Genomic DNA, 14,919 nt, shown 5'->3' with positions numbered 1-14,919 from the left:
AGTAGCACCCCATGCAGGAACTCAGTAAATATTTCCTGTGGGGATTTTAAGATAAGGATACTGAATTGGTGTGGTGTGGGGTTTGGATTGATGGGATAACATTTTGAGATGACTTGGTTCAGTTCAGATATAATTTTTTTTTCCACAATTTGCCAATAGACATCTTTATATGTATAAGAATTGTACATGACGAATTTTCCCTAGTCTTAGGCATATTTTTTGGTTAACTTTAAGAGGACGGAACGAGTATCTAATGGTAATGAAAAGCACCTGGTATAACTGCTTTTAATTCCCCACTATGGTGCCACTAAAAAAAAAAAAGACCAACAAAAATGCTCTTATTACCAAATGTTAAGATTAATTATTAAGCCTATAACCAGAAACTGGAAGAAATTTTCACTATATGCAAGGCTCTGACACTTGGGGCACCTAGGTGGTTCAGTCAATTGAGCATCTGACTCTTGAGTTTAGCTTGGATCATGATCCCAGGGTAGTGGGATCGAGTCCTTCATCTCGCTTTGTGCTGAGCATGGAGCCTGCTTTAGATTCTCTCTACCCCCTCTGCCCCTCTCCCCTGCTCATGCACTCTCTTATAAAATAAAAAAAAAAAAAATAATAATAATAAATAAAAAGTAAAATAATAAAAATAAAAACACACTTAGTGGGGATTTATTCCTGGGTTGCAAGGATGGTTCAGTATTTTCAAATGAATCAACACAGTACATCTGATCTTTTTCAATGGATACACAGAAAGCATTTGATAAAGTACAACATCCATTCATGATTTTAAAAAAAATCCCTCAATAAAGTAAGTTTAGATTAAGCATACCTCAACATAATAAAATCATATATGAAAAATGCACAGTTAGCATCATCCTAAGTGGGGAAAAACAGAGGGCTTTTCCTCTAGGGTTAGGAATAAGACAGGGCTGTCCACTCTCACCACTTATATTCAACATACTATTGGAAGTCCTAGTCATAGCAATCAGACAACTAAAATAAATAAAAAGCATCCAAATCACCAAGGAAGAAGTAAAACGTTCACTGTTTGCAGATGATGTGATACTATATATAGAAAACCCAAAAGGCCCCACCAAAAAACTGCTAGAACTGATAAATGAATTCAGTAAAGTTGCAGGATACAAAATCAACATTCAGAAATTGTTGAATTTCTATACACCAATAATGAAGCAGCAGAAAGAAATTAAGGAAGCAGTCTCATTTACAATTGCACCAAAAACAATAAAATACCTAGGAATAAACCTAACCAAAGAGATGAAAGACTTGTACTCTGAAAAATATAGAATACTGATGAACGAAATTAAAGATGACACAAAGAAATGGAAAGACATTCCATGCTCATGGATTGTAAGAACAAATATTGTTAAAATGTCTGTACTACCCTAAGCAGTCTACGCATTTAATGCAATGCTTCTGAAAATACCCACAGCATTTTTCACAGAGCTTGAACAAACAATCCTAAAATTTATATGGAACCACAAAAGACCCCCGAATAGCCAAAGCAACCTTGAAAAAGAAAAAACTGGAGACATCACAATTCCAGACTTCAAATTATATTACAAAGCGATAGTAATCAAAACAGTATGGTCCTAGCACAAAAATAAACCTATAGATCAGTGGAGCAGAATAGAAAACCCAGAAATGAACCCACAATTATATGGTCAGTTAATCTTCGACAAAGCAGGAAAGAATATCCAATGGAAAAAAGACAGTCTGTTCAACAATGGTGTTGGGAAAACTGGACAGCATAGAAAAGAATGAAACTGGACCGCTTTCTTACACCATACACAAAGATAAAGTCAAAATAGATTAAAGACCTAAATGTGAGGCGTGAAACCATAATCCTAGACAAGAACACAGGCAATAACTTCTTTTGACTTCAATTATAGCACTTTCTTTCTAGATATGTCTCTGAGACAAGGGAAACAAATTCAAAAATAAACTATTGGGACTTTGTCAAAATAAAAAACTTCTGGACAGGGAAGGAAACAATCAATAAAGCTAAAAGGCAACCTATGGAATAGGAGAAGATATTTGCAAATGACATCTGATAAAGGGTTAGTATCCAAAGTATATAAAGAACTTATAAAACCCATTACCTTAATAATGACTAATCCAGTTAAAAAATGGGCACTATATCTCCCCCCACTCATGTTCTCTCTCTCTCAAAAACTAAAAAGTAAAAATGGGCAGAATATATGAGTTAGACATTTTTCCAAAGAAGACCTCCAGATAGCAAACAGATACATGAAAAGATCCTCAATGTCATTGATTATCAGGGAAATGCAAATCAGAACTACAATGAGAGATTACATCACACCTGTTAGAATAGCTAAAATCAACAACACAAGAAACAACAGGTGTTGTCAAGGATGTGGAGAAAGGTGAACCCTCATGCACATTTGGTGAGAATGCAAACTGGTGTAGTCACTCTGGAAAACCATATGGAGGTGCCTCAAAAAGTGAAAAATAGAACTACTCTATGATCTAGTAATTGCACTACTGGGTGTTTACCCAAAGTATGCAAAAATACTAACTCAAAGTTACACATGCATATGCGTCCTGGTGTATCTACACCAGTACTATCTACCATAGCCAAATTGTGGAAACAGTCCAAGTGTCCATCATTTGATGAATGGATAAAGAAGAGGATGTGTATATACACATATATACAATGGAACATTACTCAGCCATAAAAGAGAATGAAATCTTGTCATTTGAAATGACATGGATGGAGCTAGAGAGTATTATGCTAAGCAAAATAAGTCAGAGAAAGACAAATACCATATGATTTCATTTATGTGGAAATTAAGAAACAAAACAAATGAGCAAAGGGAAGAAGAAGAGAGAGAGGCAAATCAAGAAACAGACTCTTAACTAGAGAACAAACTTATGGTTACCAGAGGGGAAAGGGGTGGGGGGATGGGTTCAATAGGTGATGGGGAGTGCACTTGTTGTGATGAGCACTGGGTAACGTATGTAAGTGTTGAATTACTATATTGTATCCTGAAACTCCTATTACACTGGATATTAACTGGAATTTAAACACAAACTTTAAAAAAATAGCACACTTAATGGAAAACACATACACACACACATAATGGCTACCAGCAAGAAAACAATTGGACAGGAAAACTTTGATCAGTCTTTTACTTTCAGGCCCCAGGTCAGAAGATGGAATGTCTACCAATAAAAATCTGATCTGATGTCTTTTTTTGAGGCCCATAGTGTCCTGCTATTTGTTTATGCCCCTCTTTCATATAGTTGGAGACATTAATTTTAAGAAATATTGGACAATGGTGGGAGGAGAAAATAATTCAGTGATGGTACACTGTGTCCTGAGAAATACTGTCCCTGTGAGTAAAGTACTGAATACATCAATAAGACAACAGGAGATCTAATAACTATATTATACTTGAGATTATAATTTTCATGTTCTCTATCTGTTCTCAGAGTGAGAAAGTTGATAGTAGGAAAATCCTTTCTTAAACAGTAGAGCTACTCTAGGATGAAAGCCTAGGAATTATTCTAATAGCTGTTGTCAATTAATATATCATGCATCAGTAGATACAAGAAAGATCCACTTAGCATTTTGGGCCAAGGGCACGTCATATACCATTAGTGGCAAATATATGGGCCAAATAGATTTTTCCTTAACTGAGAATGAATAAACATTTGAATTAATTAAATCCATAAAATATAAATAAGATAAAGGTAACAACTCCCCAAAGAAGAGATAGTTGTTAGACATTTACTTATTATGCCCAGTAACATTCTTAAGATTCCTAAGTAGAACAGGATTCTATTTATAATAGATAGTAAGTTCTGAGACCTGACTTTTTTTGGTAAGCAATTTTATTCCTTATACCCGTGCTCATTATAGACATTCAAATATTTATATATTAATAATCATGGTCAATAGGAGCAAAAAGCTATGGGGAGAGAACTGGTTGGAACATTTTAAAGGAAGTGGGGCATTATAGCGGGAAAAGGTTAAAGACCTAAGAATTTGTCTCTTGATAAAAGCAACAAAAAATTGGCAAAACTTTTCAGAAAACTTTTTCAAAACTTGCCCTAATCTCATCCCCAGACTGAGTTCTGTAATAACCTTGAAAAGTATCAGCCTGCTTTCCCAGGACTAGAGGGGACAGAACAGAGCTAGACCTGTTTCAAAACTTCATTCCCAAAGAATTGTCAATATTTGATCTGTCATTCAAAAGACTTGTCCTTATTTAATCTCATTCAGAGATATTCATTTGTTGTAAAAAGCCTGTGTGTGTGTGTACGTGTGTGCGTGCGCATACATGTGCACATGCTTGGGATGCAAGAATGTTTATAGGCAAGTGTTTTAATGTTATAATGCCTGATGCAAACAATAGAGTAACCAAAAGCTTAAACGTAAAACCAGGGATTTATGCCCATAGATGTTTAAAAGCTTTGACATATTCCTGGGACTCTAGAAGAGTGTCCATGTGCATATAGCTGTGTGTATTCTCAGGAAAGACCTGAAAAGACCCTACCCTTTACCTACAGCTCCCCTTGAGTCTCTGTGCAAGAAGAAAAAGAAGGCTAAGGCAGAGTTGACAACTGCATAGCTCAAAGTTGAAGGTATACCCTGACATGCACACAAAGTCCCTTTGTAAATCTCCCATATTTACTGGTTCTAGGTGTTTGAGGATGTCTCAGTCTAGGCATTAACTGACCACCAAGCTATTTGAGTAGAAACTTCAATAGATTTTACATAATTTGTTCAGAAAAGTTACTTTAAAAAAAAAAAAACATAAAGCAACAACAGCAAACTTTGGGAAGTGGATAGAATCTGATTTCCAGGATTACCAATTTTATTATTTAAGATGTTTCATTTTCAACAAAAAAATACAAGCTATGGAAATTAAAACCCAAAAAATACAGTTTATACACAAGAAAAATAACAGTTTAGAAACTGGGAAATTCCAGACATTAGACTTAACTAAAGACTTAACTACTTAAAATATGTTTGAAGAGCTAAATGAAACTATATCAAAGAACTAAAGGAAAGTATGAGAACAGTGTCTTAATCAAATAGAGAATTTCTTTTTTTTTTTTTTTTAATTTTTTTCAACGTTTTTTATTTATTTTTGGGACAGAGAGAGACAGAGCATGAACGGGGGAGGGGCAGAGAGAGAGGGAGACACAGAATCGGAAACAGGCTCCAAGCTCCGAGCCATCAGCCCAGAGCCTGACGCGGGGCTCGAACTCACGGACCGCGAGATCGTGACCTGGCTGAAGTCGGACGCTTAACCGACTGCGCCACCCAGGCGCCCCTCAAATAGAGAATTTCTTTTTTTTTTTTTTTTTTTTTTTTTAAATATTTTTTCAACGTTTTTTATTTATTTTTGGGACAGAGAGAGACAGAGCATGAACGGGGGAGGGGCAGAGAGAGAGGGAGACACAGAATCGGAAACAGGCTCCAGGCTCCGAGCCATCAGCCCAGAGCCTGACGCGGGGCTCGAACTCATGGACCGCGAGATCGTGACCTGGCTGAAGTCGGACGCTTAACCGACTGCGCCACCCAGGCGCCCCGAGAATTTCAATGAAAAGTTAGAAATTACAAAAAAAGAGAGCCAAATAGAAACTCTGGAGCTAAAAAGCACAGAAGATACAATTAAAAATTCACTAGAGGAGCTCAGCAGGCAGAAGAATCAGTGAACATGAAGATAGGCCAATTGAGATTATCCAGTGTGAGAAACAGAAAGAATAAAGAATGAAGAAAGAGGAACGGAATCTTAGAATCCTCTGGAACACCACCAGGAGTACTATTTTATACATAATAGGAGTTACAGAAGGAGAGAAAAAAAAAATGGGATTGAAAGAATATTTGGAGAAAAACTTCCCAAATTTTATGGTTACTATGAATGTGTACATCTGATGAACTGAAGGAAATCCAAGCAGGATAAACTTAAAAATATCCACATTTAGACACACCATAATCAAACTGTTAAAAATATAAAGAGAATGTTAAAACCAGCAAGAGAGAAGTTACTTATTGTGTACAAAAGATCCTCAATAAGATTAATAGCTGATTTCTCATCAGAAACCTTGGAGGCCAAAAGGCATTGCAATCACATATTCAAAGAACTGAGAGAAAAAAAACGTGTCAACCAAGAATTCTGTATTTGGCAGAACTGCCCTTCAAAAATGGAGAAATTAAGACATTTCCAGATAAACTGAGTTGATTGCTAGCATGCTGACCTATGGGAAACACTAAGGGATTCTTCAGGATGAAATGAGTAGACATGAGACAGTAACCTGAATCCATATGAAAAAATAAAGAGTGCTGGTAAAGATAACTATATAGGTTAACTATAAAAGTATAAACATATTTTTGTTTCTAATTCCATTTTCTTTCATATGATTTCAAAGACATGCATAGAGCAATAATAATAATTCTTATTTTACAAAAACGTATAGAGATATAACTTGTGGAAATAACAGCATAAAGAAAGGAGGAGAGAGAGCTATACAGTAGAAAAGTTTTTATATACTGTTGAAATTCAGTTTTAACCCAAATAGATTGTTAATTTATATTAAAACATGGGTGGCAATTCCAAGAACAACCACTAAGAAAAATAACTAAAAATACATATAGTAAAAGTGTCACCATAGGAATTAAAATGCTACACTAGTAAATATCTATTTAACACCAAAAAAAAATGTATTAGTAGAGAAACTGAGGAACAAAAAAGACATAATACTAGAGAAAAAAGTAGAAAAATAGCAGACCTAAATCCTCCATTATCTGCAACTGCATTAAATGTAAATGAAGGTTATACTCCCATTAAAAAGGCAGAGATTGGCAAGGTAGATAAAAAGACATCCAACTCTGTATGCTGTCTACAGAAAATTTTATTTAGTTTCAAAGACAAACTGGCTGAAAGTTAAGAGATATAAAAGGATATGTCATGTAAACAGTAACCAAAGAGGGCTAGAGTGTCTATTATTAGACATTATAGACTTTAAAATTTATTAGTAAAGACAAAGTTCATTTTGTAATGATAAAAGCATTAATAAATCAAGAAGATAAAGAAATTATAAATGTATATGCACCTAACAACAGAGTCCCAAATACATAAAGAAAACTGGCAGAATTAAGAGAGAAAGAAAGAAAGAAAAGAAAGAAAAGCACCTGATGCTATTAAAGGGAGAAATACACAATTCAAGCCAGTTGAAAAGTCACATATTGTATAATTCCATTTATATGAAATGTCCAGAACAAGGAAATCCATATAGACAGAATGTAGATTAGTGGTTGCCAGCAGCTGTGGGAGAGGGGGAAATGGAGGGTAATTGCTAATGTGTCTATTTCTTTTGGGGGTGACAAAAATGTTCTGGAATTAGATAGCAGTGGTGGTTGTAAATACACTAAAAATTACTCGTTTGTACACTTGTTAAATTTGTGGATTTTATGTTATTTGAATTGTATCATCAATTTTTTTTATTACTTATTTTTAATGTTTATTTTGAGAGAGTGAGCGAGCAAGCCAGTGGAGATGGGCAGAGAGAGAGGGAGATACAGAATCTGAAGCAGGATCCAGGCTCTGAGCTGTCAGTCTTCATGACCTGAGCCAAAGTTGGACACTCAACCAACTGAACCACCCAGGCACCCCTATTTTTAATTTATTCTTTAAATGTTTGTTTATTTTGAGAAAAAGAGAGCACATGAGCTGGAGGGGCAGAGAGGCAGAGCAGGAATCCCAAGCAGGTTCTGCACTGTCAGGCTCTGTATTGTGGCTTGATCTCACAAACCATGCACAAGGCTTGATCTCACTAACCATGAGATCATGACCTGATCCAGAATCAAGAGTTGGATGCTTAATCGACTGAGCCACCCAGACACCCCTGTATCTCAATTTTTTAAAAGGGAGGGGTAGGGAGTTGCCAGGGAAGATGGCAGAGTAGGAGGATCCTACTCACCTCATCTCACAGATACACCTCGATAACATTTACATCAGTGTAAATAACCCAGAAAACGACCCAAAGACTGGCAGAGCAGATGCTCCACAGCTAATTGTAGTGAAGAGGTCACAAGAAAAATGGCAGGAAGAGCAGAGAGAATCAGGGACCAAACTGATCTACAAGACTGACCATGAGAGGAAGGGACACCACAAGCACAGAGAAGGGAAAAGAACAGATTCCACACCAGGCACCCCTGGCACAGGGGACCTGCACTGGGAAGATAAATCCCCATAATATTTGGCTTTGAAAACCAGAGGGGCTAGCGACGCCTGGGTGGCTGAGTCAGTTAAGCATCCTACCTCGGCTCAGGTCATGATTTCACAGTTCGTGAGTTTGAGCCCCGTGTCAGGCTCTGTGCTGACAGCTTAAAGCCTGGAGCCTACTTTAGATTGTGTGTCCCCCCCCCCTCCCCCCCCCCCCGCCTCTCTCTGCCCCTTCCCTCCTCACGTGCTCTCTCTCTCTCTCTCAAAAATAAACATTAAAAATTTTTTTAAAAAAAGATAAAACCAGAGGGGCTTAACTTTTAACTTCTTAAGTTTTTTCAGTCTGTAGGACTTAACACCAGGAACTTGTGCATGGTCTACACTTAACGTATTATCATGATGGAATTTGAAATGGATGATGGGAACAATGTGGCCAGATACTTACTTCATCAGGTGCTCAGAAGCAGGCACAGTGATTTGTTGCAAGCCAGGAGGGAAAAGTGCACTCTGGTGGATTCATTGAACAGACAGAATGTCAGTTTCAACATAGTGCCTTAAGGAACCCTCCAGAGTGATTTCCACCCTGTATGGTTTTTCATCTTATATGCTAACTTTAAACTCTAAATTCCATTTAAAATTTATCTCGAATTGAGTGAAAAAAATAGATAAGAAACTATGTACATTGCAGTCCCAGCATGTGTTCATTCCAAAGCATGTATAACCAAAGTTGGTTTTTTGTTTTTTTTTTTCTTAAGGTGACAAAAAGCTTTCATTTCACATTCATTTTTTTTATTCAACCAAAAATTATTAAAGCTCTTACCGTGTTCCTGCGAGATACTATACTAGGTGCTACGTTTACAGTAGTGTGCAGAATGAACATGCTCCGTAAGATTGTGGAGTGTGTGGAATGTTGTTATAGTTAGTAAATAAATAGACCACAAATAAGTACATAATTACAAATAATAAGTGTTAAGAAAATAAAGTAGAATTGGAAGAGAATAATTGGAACAGAGTTTTAGGAGCTCCTGAAAGCCTTTCCAAGGAAAAAACTTGAGAGACAAGATTTAGAGGGTAAAGGCAGGTTAAGTGGGCAGAGAGTGGGGAATGACAGTGTTCTGCCCAGAGGGAGCAGTCTGGGAAAAACTCCTGAAAGAGGAGAGAGTTGGATGCATTTGACAGATGAGAATTTAGTGTGGTTTGAGCAGAATAGTGACTAGATATGGTTAGATAGGTAAGTCCAAGATCATGCAGGGTCTTGTAAACCATATTAAAACATTTGAATTTTATTCTGGTAGACAACTGTGGTTTCATTTACATTTGTAAGATTTATTTGGCTGCTAGATAAAATTTATCACTTCATGGGTCAGAAGACAGGGAGCCAACTCTAGAAGTGGAAGCAAGGACAGCAGTAGTTAGACTGCTGAGTAGTGACTGTTGAGTTGGTTTACACATTTAAGGTTGTTTGTAAGGGTGCCGTGTAGAAGGTGGCACTGTTCACATCATATAGACAGACATACAGTATTTTTTATGAAAACACACAGGTGGGCCTGAAGGTTTGAGTTCTGGAGCAGTGTTAACTCTCTTCCTGCCCCAGACAAAAATCTATACTTACACACCCTGCAGCTGTGCGTGGATGCCAGAAAATACAAGTGCACATACGCTTGTTGGCATATACACATGCATCAGGCTACACTGTCTTTCAACTGCTCTCAGCTCCACTGAGTTGATTGTCTTGCTCATCTACCCACTGCTTTCCGGGACTACCTGACTGTGAGTGAACCTGACACAGTCACCTTTCTTGGAGAACCAAGGGTGCTGCTGAAGAGTATGCATGTGCTTGCTGCTGGTGATGTATGTTGTCTGGTATCTGGAAGTATTTGTGAGGAGAATGATCCCATGTGCAATTGTTACATTATGCCATAAAATATAATATCTTAATTTTTTAATTAAGGAAGGGACACCTTTTTCTAATTTCTTCAAAAGATGCTGTAAGGGCTAGCTATGTCCTGAATGCTAGAATCTGAATCTCAGAAGAAAGGTCCCAGCCAGAGATAATATATTTGTTGGTCATCAGCATGTAGATAGATAGTATTCCATCCATTGGTAGCTGATGAGTTCACTCAGGAAGAGAAGAGTTCTGACCCCTTGAGGAACTCCAGCATTGAGAGATTTGGTAGTAGTAGGGATACTGAGGATTTGCAAGAGACATGGGGAGCAAATAAGAGAAAGTGATGCCACAGAAGTTGAGAAAAGCGTAATTTAATCTGTACATATGATCCAGAAGACTTAGTAGGGTCCTTGCAATCTATCCTTAAAAAATCCTCATGACTTACTTATATTTGCACTGTACTAATGAGACTGCTTTCTCATCTCTTACTGGCATATATATTTTAGGTACCCAGAAAATGCATGAAGTGCAGAATCCCAGATTAGAAAGAAAAAACATTTTTATAGAAGATCCTGTTCTAGTTGCTAAAAACTCTCGTATGTCCAGAGATATTCTTCACCTCTTTTTTGTGGCATCAATGAACTTCTCTTACCAGTGGACATGGGAATATTGAAATGTATTTTAAAAAAATAAAAATTACCTTCAAATCTTGTATTTATCACACAAGATTTTCCTTTGAATGTTTTCTATGTTGTATTACCATCAGATTAATCTTCCTAAAACATAGCTGATTACATTTTCCCTTTATTAGAAATGTACAATGATGTTGCATTTCATATACAAAGAGTACAACTTGTACTCTTTGGCTTGGGATTCCATACCCTGCTGAATTTTGTCCCAAACAATTATGTTTTAATATTTCCCACCATTTTCTTTAATATATTGTATGATCTGGCCTGACCCTAAAGTGACTGTGGTTCTTATATACTCTTTGCTTTCCTGCCTTCTTGTCTTTGCTCATGTTTCACCTCTGCCTAAAATGTCTTTCTTCCTTCCTCTGCATATTTCAAAAAGCCTACTTATTTTTCAGGTTACAGTCTATAATATTCTCCTCTCTTTGAAAATCTTCCTGACTGGAAATTGTCTCTCTTCTGAACTGATACTCTATATATCTTCTGTCATTTGCTTCTCCACCTTATATTGTTGCAATTTATTGTACATGTCTGACATCCCCTTCTGATCACACTGCAACACTCCTATTGTATCTTTTTAATAGAAGCGGTTTAAGAGGTAAGTTTTTTGTCTCTGTTCAACTTCATGTCTATATATTTGTTAATTGTACTACTTTCCCACTTTGCTGTAGGATCCAATGATGCCATCGCTCCAGACTTCCCAGCTGAGGTGCTAGGCACCAGGGATGATGACCTGTCCATCCCTGCTGACACTAAACATAAAGAGGGGATCTACAGTAAGAGGGCCGTGGCTAAGCCATCCTTCCCAGTGGGGAAAAACCCCCCTCAGAAAGATAATGCAGGTAACTGTATTCACTTTTTATATTTTGTGGCCTTTTTTTTTTCCTGGTCATCCAAAATGAGAATATTTTCCAGTCTTCATCTTATTTCTGGTGTTATGCAAACTTTTCTGTTAGCTGTTTTATTGGGTGTGTATAAGAAGGTAAAATATTTATGAAATCTTTCAAAATGCTTCACAGGCTTCTTAAAACTATAAGCTGTATTTTCACTGTGGGAAATAAAATAGATTGCAACTTTTGGAATAAAAAAATATCCAATCACGTATATTTTACAAACTGAAATCCAGAAAATCTTGATTAAATATGCCTCATGAATTTATCTGTCAGATGGTACAAACTAATATTTTCATAGGTTGGAAGTATATGGCTCACATGGTATTTTAAATTCTTTTCATTTTGCTGCTGACATTTAAAAATAAGATTTAGGTCTTCCCTGGAAAAATCAGAATATCTGGTTGCCCTCAGCTTGCATTCCTTCATGGCAGTGATCACCTGCCCCTGAGTCATGGCTGTTACTTGCGGAGAAGATGTACATTCTCCTGTTTGCTTTAATTCTCCACACTTCTCAGAGCCAGTCTGCTTCATTCATCTACCTTATCTGTCTGGTCACTGTGGCTATTTGAATTTTCAATTTTATCCCCAGATAAAGGCCTTACTATTTTATAAAAGCTTTTAATATTTAGGGACCTGCTTGATTTTTTTTTTCCTCTGCATCCTTGATACTATACTTCTTTAGTTGATACATGGTAGTATTTATTAAATGGAGACTCCAGGGGCCACTAAAAATTCTGCATGTGTAACTGTGTTGCTTTGTTCATTTACAGTTTTTTATTCCTTTGCATAGCTATTAGCCAAATAGGTGCTACTGATCCCAGGGCAGATTTTAAGCATAGGGTAGTTCTATGTTCCAGTTTGGGCATGTTTTGTTTTTTTGTTTGCCTGTTTGTTTTAATGTTTATTTTTGAGAGAGAGAGAGGGCGCATGCACGTTGTGTGCTCACGAGCAAGCAGGAGAGAGGAAGAGAGAGGGTGACAGACGATCCAAAGCAGGCTCCACGCTGACAGCAGAGAGCCCGATGTGGGGCTCGAACTCTTGAACCACTAGATCATGACCTTAGCTGAAGTCAGACACTTAACCAACTGAGCCACCAAGGGTGCCCCGTGTATTGTGGATAATACATGCAATATAGTAAAAACATCAGAAACATCAGAGATTGATAAACTCTAAATTCAGCGTAAAGGTTGCTGCTGAAAAGGCAGAGAATGGTATCACTAAGGCTTTACAACAGGAAATCATATCTGTAATATTTCTTAAGCTCTTTGGGAGACACATTATGTTATGTCTTTAGTAATGTCCACTGCTTTTCTGATTTTTTTTTTTGTTGTTGAAAAATATCCATACTTAGCAATAAGAGATGTATCTCTTTTCAGCCCACTGTAAAAACATATAACCTTGGAGTACCTGGTTGGTTCATTTGGTTGAGCATCCAACTCTTGATTTTGGCTCAGGTCATGATCCCAGGGTCATGGGATCGAGCCCCACATTTGACTCTGCGGTGAACATGGATCTGGCCTAAGATTCTCTCTCCCTCTCTCTCTCCCTCTCTCTCTCCCTCTCTCTCTCTCTCTCTCTCTCTCTCTCTCTCTCTCTCTCTCCCCCCCCCCCCCTCTCTCTCTCTCTCTCTCTCCCCCCCCCCCTCCCCCTCTGCCCCTTTCAGAGCCCACTCATGCGTACTGTCTCTCTCTAAAATAAAATGGGGCACCTGGGTAGCTTAGTTGGTTAAGTATCTGACTCTTGGTTTTGGCTCAGGTCATGATCTCATGGTTTGTGGGTTCAAGCCCCATGTGGGACTCTACACTGACAGTGCAGAACACCCAGGTGGGATTCTCTCTCTCTGTCTGCTCTCTCCTCCCTCCCTCTCTCTTTCTCTAAAAAATAAACATTTAAAAATAAGATAGTTTAAAAAATATATAAACGTTATTAACTGTATGATGACTGTTATCCTAGTTGTTGCATTGGTGATTTTTAAAAAAAATTTTTTTTTTTTTAACGTTTATTCATTTTTGAGACAGAGAGAGACAGAGCATGAACGGGGGAGGGGCAGAGAGAGGGAGACACAGAATCGGAAGCAGGCTCCAGGCTCTGAGCCATCAGCCCAGAGCCAGACGCGGGGCTCGAACTCACGGACCGCGAGATCATGACCTGAGCTGAAGTCGGACACTTAACCGACTGAGCCACCCAGGCGTCCCGCATTGGTGATTTTAATATATTTAGTAACACTGTTTTATACTTGGGTTTTCTCATATAATAAAAAAGAAAAGAGCTGATTAAAAAAGACCAATAAGATAGATAAATCTCTAGCAAGTATGACCAAGAAAGAAAGTAGAAAGTATTAGAAAATTTTAAAAGGATATAATTTCAGGAGATCTTAAAAAATCATATGAGTATTATACATAAAATCTAAATGGTGCTTTTCTAGATGCTTTTCTAGGATTATATGAAATATCAAAATTGCCTCAACAAAGTGACAAAAACTTGGAATAGACCAAAGAACTCCAAAGAGGAGTTCAAATTTACTTTTCTACTTTGAAAAAATACCTGATCTTTTTTTTTTAACTGTTGTGTCAAATCAGCAAAGAACAGATTTAATTTAAAATGGTATTTTACTTAAACCATCGTCGTATACAGAAAAATATGGAAAACTTTCCAATTCATATTGTAAACCCACCATAATTGTCATAGCTTTTATATGGTGGGGCCTACAGATGCTTTTTTTCTTGATGTATGAAGAGGTTTGGGTTTTTGTTTGAGGCTTATTTTTTTGAGTGGGGGGTTACTTGTCTGTTGTGTTTATTGTCTTTTCCTTTGTCCTGTTGTCTTTTCACATGATGTCATTATTCCAGATGCCGAAGTTCAAGTTTCTGTCAGTGGGGATGAGAGCCTTTCAGACAAAAACCAGAAAAAGGAGATCTACAGTAAAATGGCAGTGGCTAAGGCTGCCCAACCTGAAGAGAAAGAATTCTTGGAGACAGCCACTGCAGGTAACTAACTGGATTATCTGCATATTATTTTCTTCTAGCCTTCTAAAATGAGTATAAACAGCCAAGTATTCTCTATTCCCTTGCTGTCTTCAACTTTTCTCTGTGTTGCTCATATGTGAAATAGGATATTAGCTGCAAGTTTCTGGTATAGATTAACTGGTGAAATTAACATTTTTTAAAGCTCTTTAAGACATTTCTGGAGAACTTTGGAAAGATAGTACACAAGTTAATCTCATTGCC

The 14,919-nt window shown here is 37.3% G+C and overlaps 1 protein-coding gene across 6 annotated transcripts in view; it reads left to right on the top strand.

The window, feature by feature from the left end:
• The window catches only part of ALMS1 (ALMS1 centrosome and basal body associated protein), a 228,863-nt gene that overhangs the window by 140,609 nt on the left and 73,335 nt on the right, over positions 1 to 14,919 (top strand). For all 6 annotated transcript variants that reach the window (XM_058683687.1, XM_058683688.1, XM_058683686.1 and 3 more), the window contains 2 exons: positions 11,471 to 11,641; positions 14,542 to 14,679. In XM_058683687.1, coding sequence (XP_058539670.1) covers positions 11,471 to 11,641; positions 14,542 to 14,679 — 309 coding nt within the window. The remainder of the gene's footprint in view (positions 1 to 11,470; positions 11,642 to 14,541; positions 14,680 to 14,919) is intronic.

This window comes from Neofelis nebulosa, chromosome 9 (assembly GCF_028018385.1).
Source record: "Neofelis nebulosa isolate mNeoNeb1 chromosome 9, mNeoNeb1.pri, whole genome shotgun sequence".
Classification (NCBI taxonomy): domain Eukaryota; kingdom Metazoa; phylum Chordata; class Mammalia; order Carnivora; family Felidae; genus Neofelis; species Neofelis nebulosa.
The sequence above is the reverse complement of the archived record's forward strand: the minus strand, read 5'-3'. Positions and strand labels throughout refer to the sequence as shown.